The 25,583-nt window shown below is 44.4% G+C and overlaps 1 protein-coding gene across 1 annotated transcript in view; it reads right to left on the bottom strand.

The window, feature by feature from the left end:
- The window catches only part of LOC124552373 (ubiquitin carboxyl-terminal hydrolase 1), a 73,906-nt gene extending 48,566 nt beyond the window's left edge, over window positions 1-25,340 (bottom strand). Inside the window, exons 1-4 of the mRNA XM_047126637.1 lie at window positions 25,296-25,340; window positions 24,886-25,134; window positions 22,177-22,388; window positions 5,408-5,712 (exon numbers count right to left, since the gene is read on the bottom strand). Of these exons, the coding sequence (XP_046982593.1) occupies window positions 5,408-5,712; window positions 22,177-22,388; window positions 24,886-25,123 (755 nt within the window). The 5' untranslated portion in view covers window positions 25,124-25,134; window positions 25,296-25,340. The remainder of the gene's footprint in view (window positions 1-5,407; window positions 5,713-22,176; window positions 22,389-24,885; window positions 25,135-25,295) is intronic.
- Between the last annotated feature and the right edge of the window lie 243 nt (window positions 25,341-25,583).

Here is a 25,583-nt window from a genome sequence, read left to right as displayed (position 1 = left end):
ATCACTCAAAGCTGTAAAAGTAATTGTACAGATAAGAGTATGCAATTACAATACAGGAGAGTTGTCACAAAATGGTTTACATCTTTCATAGCTCAAATAGATCCGAGTTCGTTTTCAGTGCACTCACCCAACTACAGAAGGGGGAATCACGTAGCATGGGCTAGTAGCACTGCACAGAAGGTCCAATCTGTCAATTAAGACGAGCATTTCATAAATAATGCACACCAATTTTTTACTTACACTTTTTTTCTTTCTTCAATACCTCTTTACAGTCCTTAGATATAGTCTCCCTGCTTCTCTACGACTGAATCCCAACGTCTCAGAAGATATGTTATTCCATCCAAGACACCACGTCGTCTGCAAATGGCTCAGGTAACAGTGGCAGAAAGCTCTTCCACAGAAAGACAATTATGTCCACATGAAGGCTTTTTCAACTTCAGGAACACGCCGAAGTCTGGAGGGCCCGTGTCCACACTGTAAGGAGAATGCAGCAACACTTCCCAGTTTTTAGGTTACAACACTGCCGATATGCGGACTAGCACTGTTGTGGAGGATGAGTGGCCCAGCCTTGAGCAACTGAGGTCAGTTTTTTTGTGCATTTTTCTGTGCACGTTTTGCATGATGTTAAGATAATACACTGCTATGACACTGTTCCACATGGGACTATCTGCCACGATGATTCCTTGGTGACCATAAGGAAAAAAAGTCATCATTTTTTTTTTACATGGAGAATCTAAAGTTGTCCACTCATCTGGCTGTGATTTCAACTCTGGTTCAAAGTTTCTAACCCATGTTTCATCTATAGTGTCACTTTGACACAAGAAACTGACTTTCACTATCAAGTCTCTGAGCAAAGTTGCAATGTCCAGGTGTTTCTGCTTCTCTTCAGTCACACAGAGTGGGACCCATCTTGCAGAAATTTCTCTTTTCTTCAAAGTATTTGTCAGAATACGAAATACTGACACTGGAGGAATTCCCATGGCTTCAGAGAATTCCTCAAGTTGCACTGCAATCTCCTTCAGGAGTGTCTGTGCAAGGTTCACAATTCATTCTTCTGTTGAGGTTTTGGTTTTCATCTGATTATCATCTACACTTATATGACCACCACAAAAACAATTAGTCCGACATGAAACTGTGCTACAGTCCATTGTGAATTCATCACGAACTTTCACAAGTAAAAGAGACGTCAGAGCCTCGGGAGGCACTGAGTATGCTTGAGTGTGGTTTCCTAGAGGATAGGAAAGTAATGTCTGTTCAGGTCGAGAGCTGACAAATAAGACACTTCCAAGCTCCATCGCACTCCTCAATCCACGTCCAATCCCTCTGGAGCGCTGTGGCTTCATTCTGCATAATGGGACAGAAATAGTGATTTCTCACGAAGGCATTTTTTGTTCTCTGCGGCATACAGAAGGATTGCCATTCACGGTGATAATCATTCCCTGTAAAAAGTAGCAAACACTGCTCTCACCTCAAGACAGCGGCCAGATTGACCGCCAAAATACAGTGTCTAGACCGTATTAGCATGTTACAGACATGACAAGATTATTATTACTGTTACAAAAGTGCACAACTCACACAGTATCTTTGACGGCACTGAAACTAGAGATCAGAAATGAACACTCTACTCGCTTTAAATCTGACAGCGAGTGCTAAAATGTCATCTCCAAACTTGCAGCCTCCATGTGCCCATAAACTTGACACTCTAGTCTCCACTACCGTCAACTCGACACCCATGTCTGCTGTGTGATTCAGCTTGCTCAAAAACGAGAGCAAGTACCAGAGTTCACAAATAGAACTGCAGACTCACAGCATTCCTTCCATGTTTTGAAAGAAATTTCTACCATTCAACTGCAAATTATTCTTCATTTATTTCACACAATCACGATTTTGCCTTTATAACCATTCTCAAGAGCAAGTTGAAATGTCACAAACATCCAACCTGCCTGAATGACAGAAGCAATTTAATCCCAGCATATGACCGATCCATTAGCAGTGAACATTGTAGAGTTATACGTACATTTATACAGGTGCAACTTTTTTGAAGACTGCTACTAATTTATTGAAATCTATTGAGAGAATGTCAAACAATTACTTTGCAATTCACACACTTTTGAGGCATTACCCAGTGTGTAGTGACAGTATGAGAAAATGGGACAAGGATGAAGTGCAATCTCTAAACAGTGACTATTAAAATAAATAATACAAATGAATACTAAGCTACACAACTTGCCATTAGTTCATACACACAAGTTGCGACAGTGAAACGACTACAGAAATAGCAAGGTTTTCTTGTCACAGGGATTGAGCTGTGGTAAAAATTGCTGTTTTGAAGAGCACGCCACAGCACGTAGTGTGAGGCAGTCGCCCTCCATTTCTGGCAGTGGCACTGCTGTGGCAATTGCAGCTTTCGTGTCTCCCTCTGGTGGGAAAGGGGGAAAGGTTGCTGTTCACGTGCATTTAAGGGGTGCTATGAGCTCGCCAAGGGGTCAGCCTGGGAGTCGGTGAGTGAGTCAGTCTGGGGTCGGTCAGAGTGGGTCAGTCAGTCAGTCAGTCAGTCTGGGCCAGTCTCCCATCCCCTGCTAGCTAGTCTGTCGCTCGTCCGCATTTGTGAGGCAGTTAGTGTGTCTGTCGTGCGCAGTGCTAGTATGTTTGTCGTTCAGAACAACCTTTAAAGCCGGCAAAATGAGAGTCTTTCCACTCCGCCAGAGAGAGAATGCAGCGAGTGGTCGCCCCCTCAGGGCTTAGTTCCTGCATCTGAGTCTGTGCATTAGGCCGCCAGTCTGCTCCAATTTGCTCAGGCAATGTTCACTGGCAGTTGGATCGATCGGTTGGTCAGTTGCGCACTGAGACACAGGATGACTTGTTCGCCTTGAGCCTCAGCACATGTGAGTCCAGTGAGCCACGCTGTATAGCGAGGGGTAGCTACCTCGTGGTCGACAGGACAGCAACAGGAGTCAACCCACGACATCAGTCTGGCCGGTGCGAGCTGCGACGTCGTGGTGTCACTGGTTCTCCGAGCGCTTCTGGGCCCTGTCATTATGAGGCCTACGAGAAAGAGAGGCCGCGGCGCGTACGTCACAAAGGTAGTCCTGCGCTCGCTCGCTCAGATCAACAGGCAAACTATGTTTTTACACCTCTGTTAACTCGCAACTAGGCGTGCCAGTACAAACGAAAACTGAATCTTCTACTGGAATCTGCTATTATGGAATCTTACTGTTATTAGTCCCATAATGATGGGAACTCCATGGGCCTACTTATAATTAGTTATGGCTGCACTGGCGTACAATAAAATAAAATCATGCTAAAATGATTATCAGTTGCATAAAGCACCACTTCCAGCATGTAATGAGTACTGTCAGGCAGAAGAGACTGAATGCTGTAAACAAGCCGTTATACCATTTTTATCGAGTATTGATCTTAAATTTAATTTTTCTGTAGTACTGTTAATCAGTAAGACTTCATAACAGCAGATTCCAGTGGATGATGCAATTCACGTTAGTACTTATAGGCCTAGCTGCAAGTTAACAGGTTTAGAAACGCATTTTGTCTGAGCGAGCGAGCGAGTTCAGGACTACCTTCGTGATTTACACGCCGCGGCCTCGGTCAATTACCATCTTGTGGAGCTTGGCTTGGTCCTTTCCTGGTGCAGGGACGTCGTTTTGCCAGTGGGCGTGCTTCCTCTGCATGGCTGGGTCCGAGCCAGTATTTCTGCCGTCGTGTGTCTGGAAGTGAGTGGGAGATGCACCAGCAGAGCAGTCGCGACGGAGCAGCTGTCGCGGACGAAGCAGCAGAGCAGTCGGTCGGTTGGTGTGGACCAGGAAAGACGGGAGATCGGCGCGCCTTCCTGCATCCGTTGAAGCGGCTGGCAGTGGACGGTTCGGGAGAGCGATTTGGGGGTGCTACGCCAGGTCTTCTTGAGAAATCGTCCACATTTGTTAGGCAGTTAGTGTCTGTCTGTCGTTCGGAGCTGCCTCTGTCATGTTTCTCAGTTTTGGTGTGTTAACGAATTTATTGCTTGGAGTGTAATGGCCTAATTTATGAAATATGTTTTGATCTTGCCTATCACCTTGAAAGGCGGTATCTGTGTACTGTAGAGCATGTTAACTTGTTTGGGCACCTTGTATAATTTTATACAAGATTGCATTTCATGGGCTTTTATTTAAATGGTCATTTTAGTACATACAGTTGCCACCCCTCCCACCGTAAGACTTTTCTTAGAAGTTAAAATCAAGTTGCATCTTTGATGGGAAAGTAATTTTTTAATTTTAGTGTTTTGTACCATTTCCATCTCTCCTACGGGGTGCATAGTTTGTGTGCTTGTGTGAATTGTTAAAGCTTTTAGTTTAAAGTAATCTGTGTTGCAGATTGGCACCAGGGTACTCTTTCAGAGGTGGTTGTGAGCGGTCGCAACTACGGTCCTGTCAAAAGGGAGCGGCAAGGTTCTCAGCCCGAAAGCTCATGCAGTCAAAAATTTGTTTCTTTCTGCCTCTGAATAAATTGTAACTTGATATTTAGAGTGTGCTTTCTGATTATAATTTTAAATATGTTTCTTTTAAAAAATGTTTTTAGACGCTAGTAAAGTAAATAAAATTCCCATTTGTTAAAAGCAATTTCATTATGATTTCATCAATTACTGCCTGGCAACTACTTCCACGCTCACATAGTGTGATTAAATGTGTTCATGTTCTTGATGAACTGCTAGTAAGTAGAATAAATTCTTAAGAATATTCCTTAAAAAGGAACCCACGGTTCAGGGATATAACATTAACAATGCTCTGTGCCCAGTTTTCATTCCACATAGAACTCATGCTTTCTCACGCTGAAAGTGGAATAAACATGAATACATTCATTTTGTTTGCACTGTACAAAATTTGTATGTTTTCATCTGAAGTGTGGACAATCTAGTGAAACTTATTCCAGACATTGTTCCTCCTTGAAAGGAACACATTTCCAATTGTGTGCTTTGCATCAATTAATTTTCATCTTACCACCCCCCCTTCCCTCACCCCCCCCCCCCTATCCACACATACAAAAAAATCACAAAACACTGTTTCTTTACAAGGCCACCTGATCCCAACAATCTGTCATTTTACTTTGTCAGTGCTATTTTACAGCAACAAAACTGAACTCATCATCCGTGCTGACAATAAGTCACAACAAGCTTTTCAACTCTTGCATGCTTCAGCAAGAGACAATGAATTGAGCAATATGAACTGACAACAGCACCACAATTATCAGACTCTTCATACTCTCAGAACTACAGCGGGAAAGAAGGAAGGAAGCCTGTTAGCATTATTTAAAAATCAGAGCTTTCATAAATGATGTAGGCAACCCACAACATTAGTATTGTATTCACTCGATCTCTGATCTCTAGTGACAACCACAACACCGAGCACAAGCTGCTGACCTGAGGGCATGCAGGAAGACATCCGGCTGGAAGGGCTCGGGGCCGTCGCGCTGCTCCGCCTGCCGCATGCTGCAGTACAGGTCGTGCAGCCGCTCCGTCACCGCCCGCAGGCGGGACCGACCGTCCGCAGGCCCCACGCCAAAGGGTGCACAGTTGGCAGAGCCGGATGACAGTGCCGAGCTGCCCACTCCGCCACCTGAACCGCCCCCCAGCGACGGCAGATCTTTGCTGCTCCAGCTCTTCCCCGAACCGCCCACTCCCAGGCCCCCGAGGCCAACATTGCGGCCCAGGGATGACGATTTCACCTGCCGGCACAAGGGAGCAGATCGTTGCAACTGGAAGTCTGTGTGACAGAGAGGACTCTCTGCATCCACACCACATTCACTAAGCTTTCTACACCCAAGCTAAAGAATGTGTTATAACAATATTTTATGAAGGTAATTCTGAAGTTAATCCTCACGCCAGTGCGTCGTTTTTCGTAACAAGCATACTTCGTACCCATGCAAAGAACAACTGTTTTTATGTTAGCAAGGTAAACACTTATGAGCAAAACATCAGTTTACTCCATGTGATTAAACAATGATAAAATAAACTTACATTACATGACCTAAATCACTGTTTGAAGTAAACAGTAAGAAAATAAACCTTTCATTATGTCACTATTGCCAAATAGAAATGACCTACTCTAAGCATTAAACAGTGCAGCTGCATCTGAACCTGCCAAAAATTATTTGTTTACTAATTACATAACAGGTAATTGCGTAATTGTGGAATTGTGCTGCTAGCTTAGAATCTGCGTCATTTCCTTGCCTGGAACAAAACTTTTTTCTCACCTGCCTATGTTTACTTTATATTACAGTACGGTTCTCACTTGGATGTATGTCAACACAAATTATTACTGTTATCAATATAATAGAGGGATATCTTTACTTCTGGTAACGTATAAAATTCTATCTAAGGCCCTACAAAACAGATTGGAGAAACAACTCGATCAAGAAATTGGTGAATACCAAGCAGGCTTTAGGAAGGGAAGATCTTGTATGGAGCAAATTTTAAATTTGAAGTTAATTAATAAATATAGACGATTAAGAGGAAAAGACATCTTTATCACGTTTGTTGACTTCAAGAAGGCGTACGACTCCGTTGACAGAACAACCTTGGTTAACATCCTTAGTGAGTTTGGAGCAGACAAGAAAACAGTCGCAATCGTCAAAGAAACACTTACGGATACCTATGCAAAAGTAAAGTTCCGTGGTGAGGTATCCAGACCATTCAAAATCAGAACAGGATTAAGACAAGGAGATGGGTTGTCACCTACCCTATTCAACTGTGTGTTAGAAAAAGTTATTAGAGAGTGGAGGAAGAAAACGACTGAAGAAGGAATACAAAAAATCAGATTAGGAAGAATAAAGGATGGATTAGAAATAGACTGCCTCGCTTTTGCTGATGACTTAGCGATTCTGGCAGGAAGTTTGGAAGAAGCAGTCAAACAGATCAATATTCTGAATGAAACAGCAGAAAAAGCAGGACTGAAAATCTCCTTTGAAAAGACAGAGTACCTAACCAATGTAAAAGAGGCACCGAACAATTGATTACAAAGTATGGCCAGATAAAGAAGGTTTCTAATTTCAAACATTTAGGGGAAATCATCCAGCCCAATGCTTCAGATAAAGAAGGAAATAAAACAAGAACAAGAAAAATGGAAATGGCATTCCAGCTAACAAAGAATGTGTACAACAAGAAGTCAGTATCAATTAACGCAAAAATAAGGCACTACAACACTGTGATTAAGCCAGAGTGTCTGTATGCATCTGAATGTTTAACAATGAACACTAACAAGGAAATGGAAGCTATAGCAAAAAAGGAGCGAAAAATCATTAGAAGAGTACTTGGGCCGAGGTTTGAGAATGGGACTTGGAAGCTTAGAAGTAATAGAGAAATGTATGACAAAATTGAGAAAGTGGGAGATACTATGAGGAAGAGAAGAGTAAGCTTTTACGTCCATTTGAAAAGAATGAATGATGAAAGGCTGACAAAGAAAATATTCATGTTTTTTGACAAGAACCCAAATTACCTGGTTCAAAGAAGTCAAAGCAGACTTAGAGGAGATGGGTATAGGAGAAGATGATATAACCAACAGAGACTTAATGAGAGACAAAATTCAACAATTTGAAGGATTTGAAGTGAAGAAGAGAAGAACTGGAGGAACAGTGTGGACAGAAGACCGAAGGGAGCAGCACAGAGAGAGGATGAAGACATATTGGCAGAAGAGAAAAGAGGAGGAGCGCAATAGGAGAAATGTACATTGAAAAATAGTTGTTTAACGCGGTCCCTAGACGGCCAAAATCGGAATAAAAAAAAAAAATAGAGGGAAACATTCCATGCGGGAAAAATATATTTAAAAACAAAGATGATGTGACTTACCATACGAAAGCGCTGGCAGGTTGATAGAAACACAAACAGACACATACATACACACAAAATTCAAGATTTCGCAACAAACTGTTGCCTCATCAGGAAAGAGGGAAGGAGAGGGAAAGACGAAAGGATGTGGGTTTTAAGGGACAGGGTAAGGAGTCATTCCAATCCCAGGAGCGGAAAGACTTACCTTAGGGGGAAAAAAGGACGGGTATACACTCGCACACACACCCATATCCATCCACACATATACAGACACAAGCAGACATATTTAAAGACCAAAATATGTCTGCTTGTGTCTGTATATGTGTGGATGGATGTGTGTGTGTGTGCACGCGCGAGTGTATACCCGTCCTTTTTTCCCCCTAAGGTAAGTCTTTCCGCTCCCAGGATTGGAATGACTCCTTACCCTCTCCCTTAAAACCCACATCCTTTCGTCTTTCCCTCTCCTTCCCTCTTTCCCGATGAGGCAACAGTTTGTTGCGAAAGCTTGAATTTTGTGTGTATGTATGTGTGTTTGTGTTTCTATCGACCTGCCAGCGCTTTCATATAGTAAGTCACATCATCTTTGTTTTTAAATATATGTGTTATGTGAAACAGTAATGAAGGAGTAGGTATGTGCTCGCAATTGTAAACAATAGAATGGTACAAGACAAGGTTATTTGTGGTTGGCACACATTACACAAAGGTGCTTCTGCTCAAGGGTTAAAGGACATTTGAAGTATCGAAACATCCAATATATGCCTTTGGCTTGGGCCCAAGATGGTATCACAATGCCAAACAGCCAGGCCACCTTACTCCAAAATTTTTACTACGCAGGGAGTATATGCGGGCAAAAAAATTCAGATTTTTCTGGGATTTCCTGATTAAAAATACAATTTTTTCTGGGTGAAAATACACTATATCCTTATTGAAAGCACATTTTTCAGTGTCAAGTGACAATATACTTTCCACTGGAGCTGTAAAACTTACAAAATCTTGGAATGGTAAAGGTTTTATACACCAGTGTATAGCTTCCCAGCACTAGGAAATTAAACTCAATAAAGAACAACCTGTTTTGGAAAGAAGTGCGGCAGCATGTGCATCGTGTATTTCCGAAAGTATAAACAAGAATTTCATGAAATACAGCATGATAGTTTCCAAGGCAATGAAATAAAGATGCACTGCATGATGTGCTTTCGTCAGCCAATCATAACTCATGTCATGTGATCTTAGCAACCAATGACAGCAGATACTCTGAGAATATGACACATAATGAAGTCAGCCCACTAGCAATATCACTTAAGTACAGCAAACACACAAATTTATTTATTTAAGTTAATATACACACAGTGTAGCAACAAGAGAACCTAAGATTTCACATATAATATTGGTCATCAAAAATTTGCCATTTTTCTCCAATGTGGTTGGTGGGATCCTTAAGGCGCAGTGTGAATTGTAGCTATAAATTTCACCACTGTACGTCAAAGATTTCACAGGCTTAACAATAAAAATAAAAAAGGATGGTGAAATAGGGATTGAAAAGTTTTATGAAAATATTTCATGACAGAACCGCTTTTTGGTCAATAGCACATTTAGAGAAGACCACAATAAAGCCTTAATTAGCATGGAAAGTTTAGGCGTTGCAATTTGTGAACTAAATCAAAGAAAGCTGTAACAGTCACGACGACAACCTGGCTTGGTTACAACTGCCTATAAAAAAACTTATCTCCGAGACATTATTTTTCAGGAAGCCTAATACATGTTTATCAAATTACATTTGTTGTAATTACTACACATACTAATCATTACTGACGACAAAATAGATATCACATTTAAATGTGATTCCTTGTACACTAATACATGTTTCAGACGAGAATTCAGTGCTGGGTGAGAGACCGATATTAATATCAATAGAACCACTTGCCTACCTTGCTTCTTTTTTTGACTTGCTATACAAAATTAAAATTAACCCATTGGAACACTAATTATGCGCAGACTGGCAGCCATGCAAAGCGTCACTAATGTTTTTTATAGTGTTCCGATTTACACATGAGCATACACATTCAACTGAACAAAACAAAATCTGTGCAGACCATACAATCTATGTGATTGAAGCAGTGGGCACTAAGGTAGTTAACCTAACGATGTAAACTGTACCCTACAATAGCTGTGAACAAAACACCTTCTTCCTTTCTCTAGCATACAGGACTTTGAATCTAATTATTAACCTTTGTGACCAAATGCTGTTCCTGACACTACAGTTATCAACATACTGTAAGTGAGGGAAAATGTTTGCTCCACCTGCTTGTGAATTATGCACACCTTATTCTGTGTTTTAGTTTATTTTAACTGCTTGTTTGTCTCGATATCTTAAGTGGAATTTTGTGATTAGATCAGCATTTGCCAAAACAAACATGGGAATCCACCCAAAAACTACTCAGGCTGCTGGTCAGTTGGGACCAAACTGTGAGGTCGTCTATCCCTTCATCCTATATGTATCGAACCAGTAACAATCCTCGGAAGAAGGATAAGAAAGGTAAATCATGGGAAGCCCGACTGTAAGCAAGATACAATAAGATAGGGAGAAAATCAATGAGAAGTATAAGGGGAGTGTTAGGGAGGTAAGGTGGATGAACTTCTCTGCCCAGAATGTAGTTTTGAGGTCCCTGTAGTGCAGTATGCTGTGGGAGATGCACCCCCTGCAACCCACCAGATGTTGCCTCACTATCCGTTACCCCACAAAAATGAGTAGCACAGGTAAGACAAAATTTTAGAAAAGATAAAACATTAAAAACAGCAAAAGTAAAAGAGCCAGGACAATAAAAAGGTGGAAAGCGTAAGAGCCAGGCCAGATTACCGAGCAAGGGCTGCCATTGGGCCCCTGGGCCAGAGCAGGCAAGGGCAGCCCCTACAGCCCCTCAGGCAGTCAATGAAACAACCTTCTTGGGTGAAACACAAAACCAAGTCAGCCAGTTTGGCATCGGCCACTAGCATCAGAGGTAGCATGTCAGGAAGGTTCAGACAGCGCTGAAAAGCAGTCAAATTTGGGCAGTCGATGGGCACCACATTGGCAGGAAGTTGGGTCCTCGTGCCTGAGAATGTGGTCATGTGTGAGCGGAGTTCAACTGATGCATAGCCGACAAAGTACAGTGCATCCCCTGCGTGAAGTGAAGAATGCCACGTGATCTTGGTCTCCTTTATTGCCCTCTGTCTGGCCATTTCCAATTTCTAGAACTCCAACAACTGATGGCTTAAAGTCGATCAAAGGTCCAATTCTGGGGACCCCCCCCCACTTCCAAAATTGGCATCCTGGTAGCCAACTCTGCCAACCGGTCAGCATGTTCACTTCCTGAGATACTGTCATGTCCAGGGGTCCAAATGAAGATGACTGGCCATCTATTTGATGGAGGTTAGAGAGGAAGAAAGAAAATCATGGATAGGTTGATTGATTGGTTTAAAAGAGGGGGGAGGGGGACCAAACTGGTAGGTCATCAGTCCCTTGTTCCGATTAAAATAATTCCACAAAGGTGGGAGTAAAACAATCAAGGCATACAAAACATAGCTGGAAAAAAGGAGAAAACCACAAAAATGACAGAAGCACAACAAACACTAAAAACGGACAAAATCGGATAAGAAAACAACAGATGTGCAAGAAACATGTAGAAGAGAGTAAAACAAGAAAGCACATTACAGTGGCTGGCCAGCCACGAGAACAAAAAGGAGAATCCAGCCACTCTGCAACACATTAAAACCTCCACCATAAAAGTGCTAGGGTGGAGGACACACAGGGACAAAGGACATGTGCTGAAACTTGAATCACATGATAAAACCCACACTCATGAATAAAATGTAAAAATAAAACTGCTGTTGAGGCATTGTCCCCCTACACCGAAAGCAGGGTGCTGAGAAAGTTAAAAATCTGCCGCAGAGCGGCTAAAAGTGGGCAGTCCAGCAAGAGGTGGAGACGACAGTCATTTGTGAGCCACAGCGACACCGAAGTGGGTCCTCACGACGGAGGAGATAACCGTGCGTTAGCCACGTATGGCCAATGCGGAGCCGGCGGAAGACAACCGATTCCCTGCGAGAGGACCACACGGAAGACTTCCACACATTCGTAGTCTCCGTAATGACGCACAGTTTGTTGTGCATACTGTTATGCCATACCGTCTCCCAAAGCCAAAAAACCCTGTAACGTACGACAGAACGCAGGTCAGTTTCGGAGACGCCCCCTCTCCAGAAGCGGTTTCCGCGTAGCCTGTCTGGCCAGCCTGTCGGCAAGTTTGTTGCCTGGGATTCCGACGGGTCCTGTGGTCCACACAAACACCACTGAATGACGGGACCATTCCAGGGCATAGATGGACTCCTGAATGGATGCTACCAAAGGATGGCGAGGGTAGCACTAGTAGACAGCTTGTAGGCTGCTCAAGGAGTCAGTAGACAGGACAAATGAGTCGCCAGGGCACGAGCGGATGTGCTCAAGAGCGCGACATATGGCCGCCAGGAGGGCCGCAAGTAGGAGCGCCACGCACCAGTAGCCTTCTTGATGGCCCAAAGTTTGCCAGGTGAAGGCAGGATGCACCATTCTTCACCCCAGGCGCGAAGAACCTTCTGCCGCAAAACTGACCTGAGGTCACTCTCAGAGTGTTGTTCATAATGATCCCCTAGAGTAAGAGCATAACCGACATGACCAGCAACCATCAAACTGTCAGTATAGACAAGATCAGAGCCTTGAAGCGTGGAAAGGATTGAAAGAAAGTGGCAGCAGAGGGCGTCAGGAAGAACTGAATCCTTCGGGCCTTGTGACAAATCGAGCCGAAGGCACGGGCGGGGCACACACCACGGGGGTACACGCAGAGGGGCCCGGAAAAAAGGTGGAAGACGGAAAACCTCAAGTCCGGAGAGAAGAGCTCTGACGCGAACCACGATTGTACACCCTGACCGGGGCCACAGTTTCAGAAGATGGACAACTGACTGAGGGAACAGGAGACGATAATTGGGATGCGCGGGCAATCTACAAATGTGTGTAGCATAAGCAGCTAGTAATTGTTGGCACTGGAACCGCAATGGAGCAACACCTGCCTCCACAAGTATGCTGTTGACAGGGCTTGTCCGGAAAGCTCCGGTGGCGAGTCGGATCCCGCTGCGAAGGATGGGGTCCAGCAACCGCAATGCAGAAGGGGATGCCGAACTGTAAGCCAGGCTCCCATAACCTAGACGGCACTGAATTAATGCTTGGTACAGCCGTAGAAGGGTAGACCGATCGACACCCCAGCTGGTGTGACTCAAGCAATGAAGAGCATTACGATGCTGCCAGCACGTTTGTTTCAGCTGCCGAATATGAAGCAGTCAAGTCAATCGGGTATCGAAAACCAATCCCAAAAACCGTTGCGCCTCCACCACAACAAGAGGTTCGCCGTCAAGATAAGACTGTGGCTCAGGGTGAACAGTGCGTCGCCATCAAAAATGCATAACGCAGGTCTTGGCAGCCAAAAACTGGAAGCCATTCGCTACAGCCCAAGACAGCGCCTTTCGGATAGCACCCTACAGCTGCCGTGCAACAGCTTCCAGTGGAGCTATAGTCCGCCCCTGGTAGCTGAGTGGTCAGCGCGACAGACTGTCAATCCTAGGGGCCCGGGTTCGATTCCCGGCTGGGTCTGAGATTTTCTCCCATCAGGGACTGGGTGTTGTGTTGTCCTAATCATCATCATTTCATCCCCATTGACGCGCAAGTCGCTGAAGTGGCGTCAAATCGAAAGACTTGCACCAGGCGAGCGGTCTACCCGACGAAAAGCCCTCGTCACACACCATTATTATTATTATTATTATTGTTAGTGGAGCTATAGTATAGGCAGAAGTTGTGAGCATACAAGGAAAATGAGACAGACGTTCCTACCACCGCAGCGAGTCGATTAATTGCAATAAAAAAGAGGCACAAACTTAAGACAGATCCTTACGGTACCCCATTCTCCTGAACTCATGAGGAACTATGGGAGGCCGCAACTTGCAAATGGAAGGAACAAAGTGACAGAAAATTTTGTATGAAAATCGGGAGTGGACCCCGAAGACCCCAACCATGAAGCGTAGGGAGGATGTGATGTCGCCATGTCATATCATATGCTTTCCGCATGTCAAAAAAAGACAGCGATCACATGCTGAAGGCGGGCAAAGGCCGTACGGATGGCAGACTCCAGGCACAACAGGTTATCGGCGGCAGAGCGGCCCTTACAGAATCCAGCCTGAGACGGAGCCAGAAGGCCCCGAGACTCAAGTAGCCAACTCAACCTCCGGCTCACCATGCGTTCGAGCAACTTGCAAAGAACATTGGTGAGGTTAATGGGGCGGTAGCCGTCCACCTCCAGTGGGTTCTTGCAAGGTTTCAACAAAGGGATTACGACACTTCCCACCACTATGATGGGAACTCACCCTCAACCCAGATATGGTTGAAAAGGTCTAGGAAGCGTCGCTGGCAGTCCACCGAGAGGTGTTTGAGCATCTGACAGTGGATGCAACCTGGCCCGGGAACCATATCAGGGCCAGCTGCTAGGGCACTTTGGAATTCCCACTCACTGAACAGAGCAATGTACGATTCAGGGTGGCATGTGTGAAATGGAAGGCTCCGACGTTCCAACCGCTCTTTCAGGTAGTGGAAGGCCAGTGGGTAATTCGCAGAAGTGGAACTCTGAGCAAAATGCCCTGCTAAGCAGTTTGCAATTGTGTCGGAGTCAGTACAGACTGCTCCATTCAGTGAAAGCACAGGAATGCTGATGGGGGTCTGATAGCCATAGAGTCGCCTACTCTTGGCCCAAACCTGTGGTGGAGAGGTACGGAGGCCAATGGTGGAGACATACCTTTCCCAGCACTCCTGCTTGCGTTGGCGAATATGGCAGCGGGCTCACGTGTGGAGCCGTTTAAAGGCGATGAGATGTTCCCATGAGGGATTCCGCTTGTGATGCTGGAGTGCCCACCTGCGATCTTTAATCGCCTCAGCGATCTCGGGCGACCACCAAGGCACAGTCCTCTGCCGAGGGGGCCCAGAAGAACAGGGAATGGCAGGTTCTGCGGCAGTAACGATGCCGGTGGTGACCGAGAACCACCTCATCAATGGCGTCATTGGAAAGAGGCTCAATAGTGGCAATGGAGGTGAACAAGTCCTAGACAGCCTTATTCACAGCCCATCTGCAGGGACGGTAGTGACAGAAAGATCCGAAAGTGGTCACTACCGCACAAGTCGTCTTGCACACTCCATTGCACAGATGGTAATGGGCTAGGGCTGCAGATCAAAAGGTCAATGGCTGAGTACATGCCATGCGCCACACTGAAATGTGCAAAGGTACCATTATTTAAAAGAGAAAGGTCAAGTTGTGCCAATACTTGCTCAACGATGCTGCCTCGGCCTGCTGCCACTGATCCACCCCACAGAGGGTTATGGGCGTTGAAGTCGCCCAGTAACAGAAAAGGTGGTGGCAATTGGGCTATCAGAGCAGCCAAGACATGCCGCGGGACATCACCATCCGGTGGAAGATAGAGACTGCAGACAGTAACAGCCCGAGGCGTCCACACCTGAACAGCGACAGCCTCTAAAGGTGTTCGTAGAGGGACAGGCTCGCTGTAAAGGGAGTGAAGGACGTAGATGCAGACGCTACCAGATACCCTCTCATAAGCTGCCCGGTTCCTATAATAACCGCGATAGCCATGGAGGGTGGGGGTTCTCATCGCTGGAAACCAAGTTTCCTGAAGAGCAATGCAGAGGAAAGAGTGAAGGCTGAGAGCTCAGCAAGATGGTGGAAAAAAAACGCTGCAGTTCCACTGGAGGATGACATTGTCCATGGCTGAGAAAGGCGTGAAGGGACTGAGGAGGCAGATTACGCTGCTGGGTCACCTGCTACCAGCGATTGAGTACCTGTGCGAGTGACATCCATTGTGTCAGAGTCCTGTGAGATCTAGGTCCTCAGCCGACACCAGAATCTCTACCTCGCCCTCAGACGCAGAGCCTGTAGGTTGCTGTGGGGTGGTTGCCACCGCAAGTTCCGTCGTCTTACAGGTCTTCTTCTTGGACTTTTCTCGCTGCTCCTTGGGTTTCACTGGTTGGGAGGGCTTCACTGATTCAGTCTCCAGGACGGAGGACAATCGTGAAGTCCTACCACCAGCTGCTGTGGACACTTATACCACTGCCGGGCGTCATCGTTCCCACTCGTGGAAACCTGCAGAGGGAGGGACCCAAGGGACCCCTTGCGAGCGAGAGGAGCCGAAGAAGATGGACGCTTCTCCGGCTTGGAAGCGGTGACGGACGTCCACGATGGGTGCGAGGGGAGGTGTTGTTCCCGAGGTAGGTGGCGCAGGGGCAACAGGGTGGGTAGTGCCCCCCCCATGTGCAAGGGGGCATGCAGAGTTGTATGGCTTGAGAGCCGACGGGAATTCACAGAACTGATGGGGCTATCAGGGTTGTCGTAGCAGTGGCACATGAAGTCATTCACAATTGTTCATATTTCCTCTTAGCCTCAGTATAGGTCAGTCGGTCGAGGGTCTTATATTCCATGATTTTCCGCTCTTTCTGTAAGATCCTGTAGTCTGGCAAGCAAGGTGAATGATGCTCTCCGCAGCTGACACAGATGGGAGGTGGGGCATGTGGAGTATTGGGAAGTGATGGAATCCACAGTCTCGACATGTGAGGCTGGAAGTACAGCGGAAAGACATATGGCCGAACTTCCAGCACTTAAAAGCACCACATCGGGGGAGGGATATAGGGCTTGACATCGCAGCGGTAGACCATCAGCTTGACCTTCTCCAGTAATGTATCACCCTTGAAGGCTAAGATGAAGGAACCAGTAGCAATCTGATTATCCTTCGGATCCTGATGAATGCACCGGACGAAATGAACACCTCGACGCTCTAAATTGGCACGCAGCTCGTCATCAGACTGCAAAAGAAGGTCCCTATGGAAAATAATACCCTGGACCATATTTAAACTCTTATGGGGTGTAATGGTAACTGAAACATCCCCAACTTGTCACAAGCAAGTAACCTTTGTGACTGGGCAGAGGATGCCATTTTTATCAATACTGACCCAGAGCGCATTTTGGACAAGCTCTCCACCTCCCCGAACTTGTCCTCTAAATGTTCTACGAAGAATTGAGGCTTTGCTGACATGAAAGACTCCCCATCAGCTCTCGTACAAACTAGGAACCTGGACAAATAAGTGTCACTGCCATCCTGAGCCTTATGCTCCTTCCACGGTGTGGCCATGGAGGGGAACGATTTGGGATCGTATTTCTGAGTGTTGAATTGAGCCCAAGAATGCTTAGAGACTGCTGGCGGCTGGCCACCAGCAAGAGATGATGTACCACGCTTCATTGCGGGTCATCGGCTCTGATGCCACCCACTCCACCCAAGGGCCCTCCCCACAGTGCCACCCAGTCTCAGCAAGGGCCACCTGGCAGGATGGTCATTGCCGGGAGTCCTGATGCCCCAGGGAGACCGGCATCTACTCCTTGGCGTGTGTGGGGAGTTAACGGCGCAGGCATCTGCAGAGTGATCCCTGTGTTGTCAGCGGGTACAACCAACAGGGTACATGATGGCCCCACCACAAACGGACTGGCTACTGAACTGGATATTTGGTGCAAGGAAGTCCATGGCCATCGTCTCTGCAAAAAGCAACACTGCACAGTGCATGGTAGAAATCGCACCCAGGAATGTATCCTCACCCAAGAGATGGAGAACGAGCGGGATGGCAATGCGACGACGAGAAAGCTGGCTAAAGGTCTCAATGCATGATGGACACAATGCACCACATAAGGCGCCCTTCCCCAATTGGCTCGCTCTTCAGAAGAATTTGGAAATATGGAGGTCAAACCTGAGAGTGGACCATTTTTTGAGCTAGAAAGGGCATATGATACACGTTTGAGGACAGGCATCCTCTGCACACTATTCTCTAGGGTCTTTCGAGATCAGCTAACCCTTTTCATCCATGAATTTACAACAGAGCGCCCATTTAAGGTGTGGGTGAACACTACTCTATACCATACTTCCCCCAAGAAAACAGGGTGCCCCAAGGCCCCATGCTAAGTGTTGTACTGTTTGCCATCACCATAACTCCAATTATGGATTGTCTCCTTCCCAATGTCTTGGGCTCCCTCTTTGTTGAAGATTTTACAATCTACTACAGCTCTCAATGGACCAGCCTTCTAGAACGACATCTTCAAGGACATCTCAATCGCCTCCACTCATGGAGCCTTGAAACTGGCTTCTGATTTTCTCCCAGTAAGACTGCCTGCATAAATTTTTGGCATCGTACAGAGTTTTATTCACCTTCCCTACATCTAGCCCCTGTTGACATTCCGTTCATGGAGGTCGCCAATTTCTTGGGACTTACATTTGAAAGAAAACTGTGCTGGTCTTCCCACGTTTCATCTCTTTCAGCTCGCTGTCTGCAATCCCTTAACACCCTCCATGTTCTGAGAGGTACCTCCTGAGGAGCGGACCGAGTGGTTTTCCTCCACCTATATCACATCTTGGTTTGCTCGAAATTGGACTATGGAAGCATAGTTTACTCCTCTGTATGGCCATCTATTCTTCAGCGTCTAGATTCTACCCACTACCGTGGATTGAGTTTAGCATATGGAGCTTTTTACACTAGCCCTGTGGATAGCCTTTACGCTGAGACTTCTGAATCTCCACTGTCCAATTGCCCTTCCGAGCCATTACGCTAATATCTGACATCCATGCCTGCTCATCTGACCCATGCCCTAAAACCCATGCCCTTTTTTTCCAATGCCTCCTTGGATTTAGGGTATGCAGGCAGCCGTTCCTCTCTACTACTACAGGAAGTCCACTTTCATCAACTGCTACATCCCCTTTTCTTCCAATTTCCTAAACCCTCTTGACAAATGGTGGTACGACGACACCTTGGCTTTGGCCTCAAACCTGCCTTCTCCATGACCTTTGTCAGCTTTCCAAGGATAGTACCCCCCCAATAGTTTATCGTCGGATATTTGCTGGTCTATGTGCACAAACTGAAGATGCCACATTTATTTGCACTGATGGCTCCAAGACCACCTTTGGTGTTGGTAGGGCCTATATTATTGATGACACCCCTATTCGATTTCAGCTTCCCAACCAGTGTTCGGTTTTTACTGAGGAGCTTTACACTATTCTCCAAGCTATCCAATACATCCATTGCCATCAGTGGATCCAGTATATTATATGCTCGGATTCGTTCAGCTCTCTTCTCAACTTCCAAGCTCTTTATCCCATCCACCAGATTCAGGACTGCCTCCACATGCTCCACTTAGGGGGCATATCTGTGGCATTCCTCAGGATTCCAGGGTATGTTGGTATACACGGAAACGAGGCAGCCGATATAGCGGCAAAGGCTGCTGTCTCTCTTCCTCGGCCCACTGTTCCCACGGTTCCCTTTGCCGAGCTACAGAGCATTTTATGTTGTCGTGTTGCTCTTTTATGGCACACATATTGGTCTGCACTTCAGGACAATAAATTACGGGACGTAAAACCACTTCCCTGTGCTTGGATCTCCTCCTCCCACCCTCATCGTCGGGAGGTAAGTTTAACTAGACTCCAGACTGGGCACTGTCTTTGTAGTCATCGACATTTTTCAAGTGGCGATCCTCTCCCCCCTTTGTCCCTGTTCTCAACTGTGACAGTGGGACACCTATTCCTTCAGTGCCCCTATTTTAATCCGCTACACGCCCGCTCACATCTGTCGCCTGATATCTTCCACTTTAGTAGATGACGTGCACTCCGCCGATCGCATCCCAGAGTTTATAAGTGTTAGTGAGATGACATCAGTCATTTGAAGCTCCTTTTTGGGGAAAACAACCACCCTTCAATAGCACTTTTCTCAGCTTTCCTTCCATTTTTCATTTCCCTCCTCCCCGAGTTTCGGTCCCATAGATGCTGATTTAATTTCCTGTTTTTACCCTTCACTAAGCCACAGGATGAGCACTTATGACCATAGCAGTTTTGCGCCATAAAACCATAATTAAAAAAAAAAAAAAAAAAAAAAAAAAAGTTAATAATCTGTAATGGTGGCCAGTTTTTTTCTTGTTTACAAATTTGCTGAGAACGTTCACTATTGATGGCCGCTAAGCAAATGTTTAATTTTGTAACTCCAAAATAAGCTTAACAGCAATGGTACTTTCTACCATAGCAATTTATTTGATATAAACGCCATCTACACATTCAGCTAGATATGCTGGGACAACTCTTGTACCATCAGACTTTTAGGAAAGTATCGTCCAAACAAATCCAAAGAAAGGAGGGGCAGGTAAGTGCAAAACCTATTGCAGAATCAAATCAGTGGTTCATGTATCCCAGCTACCGACAAGAGTAATACACAGAAGAAAGGAAAAGAAAACTGAGGCTCTGATAGATGTCAATAAGTCGGCTTTAGGCAAGGTAAAGGCATCAAAGAGGCTGTCCTGAGATTGCACTTAAAACTGGAAGGAAAACCAAAAAGCCATGACACTTTCATAGGACTTGACTGAGAAGAAGTGCTCAATAAGATGTTCGGAATTATTAGGAGAATGTGTGTAACTTATACAATAATATACACTGACGTGACAGAAGTCATGGGATAGCAGTAAGCACGTTCACAGATGATGCAGTATCATGTACATAAGGTATAACACGATAGTACTTTAGCAGAGCTGTCACATGTACTCAGGTGAATCACATGAAAAGGTTTCCGACGTGATTATGGTCACAGAATGGTAGCTGGAGCTAGACGCACAGGACCTTCCATTTATGAAATTATTAGGGAATTCAATATTCCAAGATCCACGGTGTTAAGAGTGCGCAAAGAATCTCTCACGTCAGACATTACCTCTCACCACGGACAACACAGTGGCCAACGACATTCACATAATGACAGAGCATAATCATTTCCGTAGGGTTGTCAGTGCTAACAGAAAAGCAAGACTGTGTGAAATAACAGCAGGAATCAGTGTGGGACATACGACGAACGTGTCCGTTACGACAGTACGCCGACATTTGGTGTTAATGGGCAATGGCAGCAGACGAATGACACGAGTGCCTTTGCTGTCAGCACAACATTGCCTGCAGCACCTCTCTGTACTTGTGACCGTATCAGTTGGATCCTAGATAACTGGGAAACCATGGCCTGGTCAGATGAGTCCTGCAATCAGTTAGTAGGAGCTAACGGTAGGGGTCGAGTGTGGTGCAGACTCCACGCAGCCACGAACCCGAGTTGCAAACGAGGCACGTGCAACCTCGTGGTGGCTCCATAATGGCGTGGGCTGTGTTCAGACAGAGTGGACTGGGTCCTGTGGTCCAACTGAATGATCATTGACTGGAAATGGATGTTCACGAACATGTCACCGGATCCCAACTGTTCGCAATAGGTTTGCATTACAATTTGAACAATTCTAGTGAGTGATTTGGCCATCCAGGTCGCCTGACAAATACCATCGAACATTTATCGGACATAATGCAGGTCAGCTTGTGCTCAAAATCTTGCACTGAAAACAGCTTCACAATTACGGGCAACTATAGAGGCAGCATGGCTTAATATTTCTGCAAGGGTCTTCCGACAACTTTTTGAATCCATTCCACATGAAGTTGCTGCACTATGCAAGGCAAAAGAGTGTACACCATCATATTTGGGCGTATTCTATGCCTTGTTATCTTTGCATACAAAACTTTTTTCTGCGATATTTTATGAAATCCTTTGGTGTGGACCACTAACTGCTTTTACCAATAAATCACTGCCTTAATCAAAATCATTACCATCACTCTAATTTTCACTTAAGCATTCTTCTAAAAGCTCTACAACCTCCTCAGAAAGGACTGGGCGCAAAGGACAAGCGATTTTGTACCAACTAACTCGAACCTCATAACGTATTACAACACCTCTCTCAATACAACTGCTGTAGCTTGACAGCAAGTCTACGCTGGATTCCATAAATGGCAGTACTAAGCAGCATTGATGTCTAGTCAAATCTCCCAGTAGAGTCAGATTTGTAAACAGAGCACATAATAACTACGAAAAACAATGTCTAATGAGGCACAACATCACCACGGAAAACTAAATTCACAAAGTTTAGCATCTCTCACCATGGAGTGGTAAAGGGTACCGTGCTTTATGACAACCACAATGAGCTCTGTAGTGGCTATGTAAATACAACCCACTCACTCTGAACCGTTCACTACAGATGCGGCAGAATGCCACGATCAGCTGGAGTGGCACAGAGTACGCTGCTCCTCAGAACGTCTTACGAGCACACAATTACAACAGGGATGCAAGTGTAACCTACTATTTTAAGTCCCTAGATACAAATAGTTTGATAACGAAAGGCAAATGCAGCATTCATACTCGCATGCTCCCCACCACTCACCTTCAGGCTGGATGAATGCTGCTGCAGGTCCAGCGCCAGGTGGTGTAGGTTGTGGAGGAACGAGGGAGCAAAGCGGAGAGTGTAGAGCACGCTGTTGAGGAAGCACGTGTTGCCCAGGTTAGCCAGTGTCGCCACTGGAGAACTGCACGAACCGTCACTGCCCTCAGGGGAGCTCTTCGAATCACCTGGCAGATAGCCGTTCAGCATCGTGCCTGCGAAATTTATAAACATAGTGTATTACTCTGTCAACTTTCCCCACTTCGCTGACTCGTGTTACAACCCTCTCGGGGGTCAAGAGAAACCTTATTTAAATTCCTAAGAATAACTTATTCGAAACAGTAACCATTATTACAAAAACAAGTGTATCATTTCTTCTCCTGCCAGTACTGCATCCACTGACAATCTTTCCACCGACAGATTTGTTTCGTCAAAATTAGGAAATAATTTAGGAGAGAGAAGACCTGCGAAATTAGTGAAGAGGTGTAAATTTCTGCATGCTTTCAGGAAGAAGTAAATTGTAGATAACAGTCATGATGGTTATACATCACATTCATTTTTTCTACAAGTGTAGCTAATTTAGCTGTGTTTCTCACATTTCAAGAAAAGTTAAGACACAATAGTAATAAAACGAAGTTCTTGTGACAGTAAAAGGCCTCCTTCAATAAATGTGATGTCCCTTTTTTATTTGTGTAAGGATAATTTTAACATTTTGTATGTTCATTAGACTTTCAAGATTAAATATAGCTGATTTTAATGAGGTTTTAGCAGGTTTTCTAGTTTTTCAACAATGCGGAATTCTTTTGAGCCATGTTAAATTATAAACATTCTGAGCCCTCTGCCACTAAAAAGCTCAGAATTCTTATGTGTAACATGACAGCATTTAATGTAACAATGGCGAAGTTAACAAACGTGGAAACAAAAAATCTGTAATAAAAAATTTATCAGTAGTGAAGCCTACCATTTACACCCACGCCATAGCGAAAAATGGAAAGGCAGGAGGAGGGGGGTTTCCAATACGTAACTTTTACCCAGAAGCATCCAGCAACAATGTATTGTTAACTAAATATCTTATGCATACATCTTCATCTTCAGAGATGTGTTTCCAACATTTGCCTGTCAGTACATTTACTAGCTAATGGTATTTGTGGATAACAGTGACAGTTCAGAATGAGCTGAGATTCACAGAAAACACAAATTGGGCATCTCTGCCTTGGGCTATGAGAGGCACTTTACATTCTCATCCATAATAGGCTGGTGGCAGACATCAGGCAGGAATTTAGATGTTCCCAAATGTTCAAAAGTAAACTAAAAGCACAGCTTATAAGCCACTCCTGTAATTTATCATACTATTTGGACATTGGAACATAAATTCTTGTTAACACTAACGTCCACACCAAATTCACTTTATGAGTATATAGAAAGCTAATATATTCCACAAATTTATGTAAATGCTTTGCTACATATTACCAGTACAAAGAAACAGCAACTAAGGAGCCTATGAGGAGGGGCAGTGGCTCTTACACCTACCTTTCATTTTTGTGTGTTTGAACCCACACAACTTTTTAGTTGCCCTAGTGGTAATTTGTTATCTAGCATATTATAGTTACAGTAATGTTTAAGTCCTCCAAAGTTCACCACCATTACAATGTGTTTTAAGAAACATTTATTTTTCTTTGCAACTCAGCAGGTAGAACTTTTCTTCAAGAAGAAGTAAAAGCAACTTGTGTATTAATAAAGAAAATTGAGCACTTCAAGATTTGACAACAAGAAGTAGTAACAGTGTTGGCAGAAAATAGCATAAAACTTGACAGCAACATAAACACCCCTCTGTCGTAGACAAGAGTTCCTAAAGGAAACAAATTTGAGAAATTTTAAGAAATCACAGGTCAGTTTTTTAATGTAAATATTATGCAGAAAGAAAACTTCACAAAACAGCTGAACAGCACGTATGACTCACCACATTACACAAATTGCCGTACTCAATTGAGAAATGTAATTATGCATAAAGGGCACACTATTTATAAACAATGGCAGCAAGAGGAATGACAGGTAAATGAGCGTAGTCAACGGCGACCTGTAGTAATTATGTCTGACCAAAGAGATCAATTGAACCTACTGAAACCACATTTCGGTTATCATCCCACCAGGTAATGGAGATATGATCCTCTAAGTCAGATACGTACAAATGGAAATGACAGAACACAGAATTTTTTCATCTATTTCAGTATTTGGAATGTCCATTGTGGTGACAGACTGATTTGTAGTGTGGCACAAAGTGTAGGATAGGCTGAAAGGTAGTGAGCTGGTAAAGCATTATCTAATACTTCAGTTAATCCAGCCAAAAATCAAACTTAACATATAGCTACAGTTACAATTTATTCTCATGCTCTCTTTTGCGACTTTTATGGGTAGGTCCATACAGGAACAAAAATTATATCAACCTTTATGGTTCATATAATAAACAGTATACAATCATTGGGACCTATGAAATTGGCAATAATCTTGATGCAGAGACACTACAACCAATTACACCATTAAAAATGAAATGTAACTATACTGTCACCAAAATATTGGATCAATTAACCATGACCTACATTATGTTTATTTTAATATTTTATGTGCTATCCTTAAAGGCACTGACAGATGACCTTCAATTAAGAAAAAAAAGGACAAAAAAATCACATTTATGCTTGTACATTCGCTACTCACCAGAATCTAATCTCTCTCTCGAAGAGCTGGACTGACCAAATTTTGAGTCACTATTGGTGTTTCTTGGAGTTAACACACTACTCTGCTGGCTTTGGTGTGCTGCAAACGGATTTCTTCTCGCAACATGAGTCTGTCTATTCTCCTGATAGCCAGGAGTTTTCATAGAAAGACGAAATTTCTTTCGAGGTGGAGTGCTGTTACCCTCTCCCAATACATTCTCTCCAGAAAGAACCGTCATCTTTTCGGCACCTGCAACATGTGTTACTAAGCGTTATTCTCCACATCCGATGCTACACATCTGGCGTTCGTGTTTTAACAGCAGTGATTAATGAGACACTGAGTTCGTCGCTCCTGTTCACGCTTGCGAATGTAAAACACGAGGTAAAACACGTGTGATAAGCAGCACTTACGTTACAAGCGTGTACGAAGTCATGGAAATCACAAGTTCTTTTTAATACATTAACTTCTTAAACACTACAACTATTTCCATTATCACACATATCACCGGTATCAAACTGTCAATATCCAGCAGGTGTCCGCCATTTTACATCTGTGTCCAAAGAGATTCATTTTTGGCGCTAGTGTAGCGTAAGTATTAAGTAATATCTGAATTATCCATATCGATCTACATTGCTCCTTGGTGGGACAGCAACATCAAGAAGTTATTTATTTTTCTACAAATCATTTTGACAAAATTT

Source organism: Schistocerca americana, chromosome 10 (genome assembly GCF_021461395.2).
Source record: "Schistocerca americana isolate TAMUIC-IGC-003095 chromosome 10, iqSchAmer2.1, whole genome shotgun sequence".
Taxonomy (NCBI): domain Eukaryota; kingdom Metazoa; phylum Arthropoda; class Insecta; order Orthoptera; family Acrididae; genus Schistocerca; species Schistocerca americana.
The sequence above is the reverse complement of the archived record's forward strand: the minus strand, read 5'-3'. Positions and strand labels throughout refer to the sequence as shown.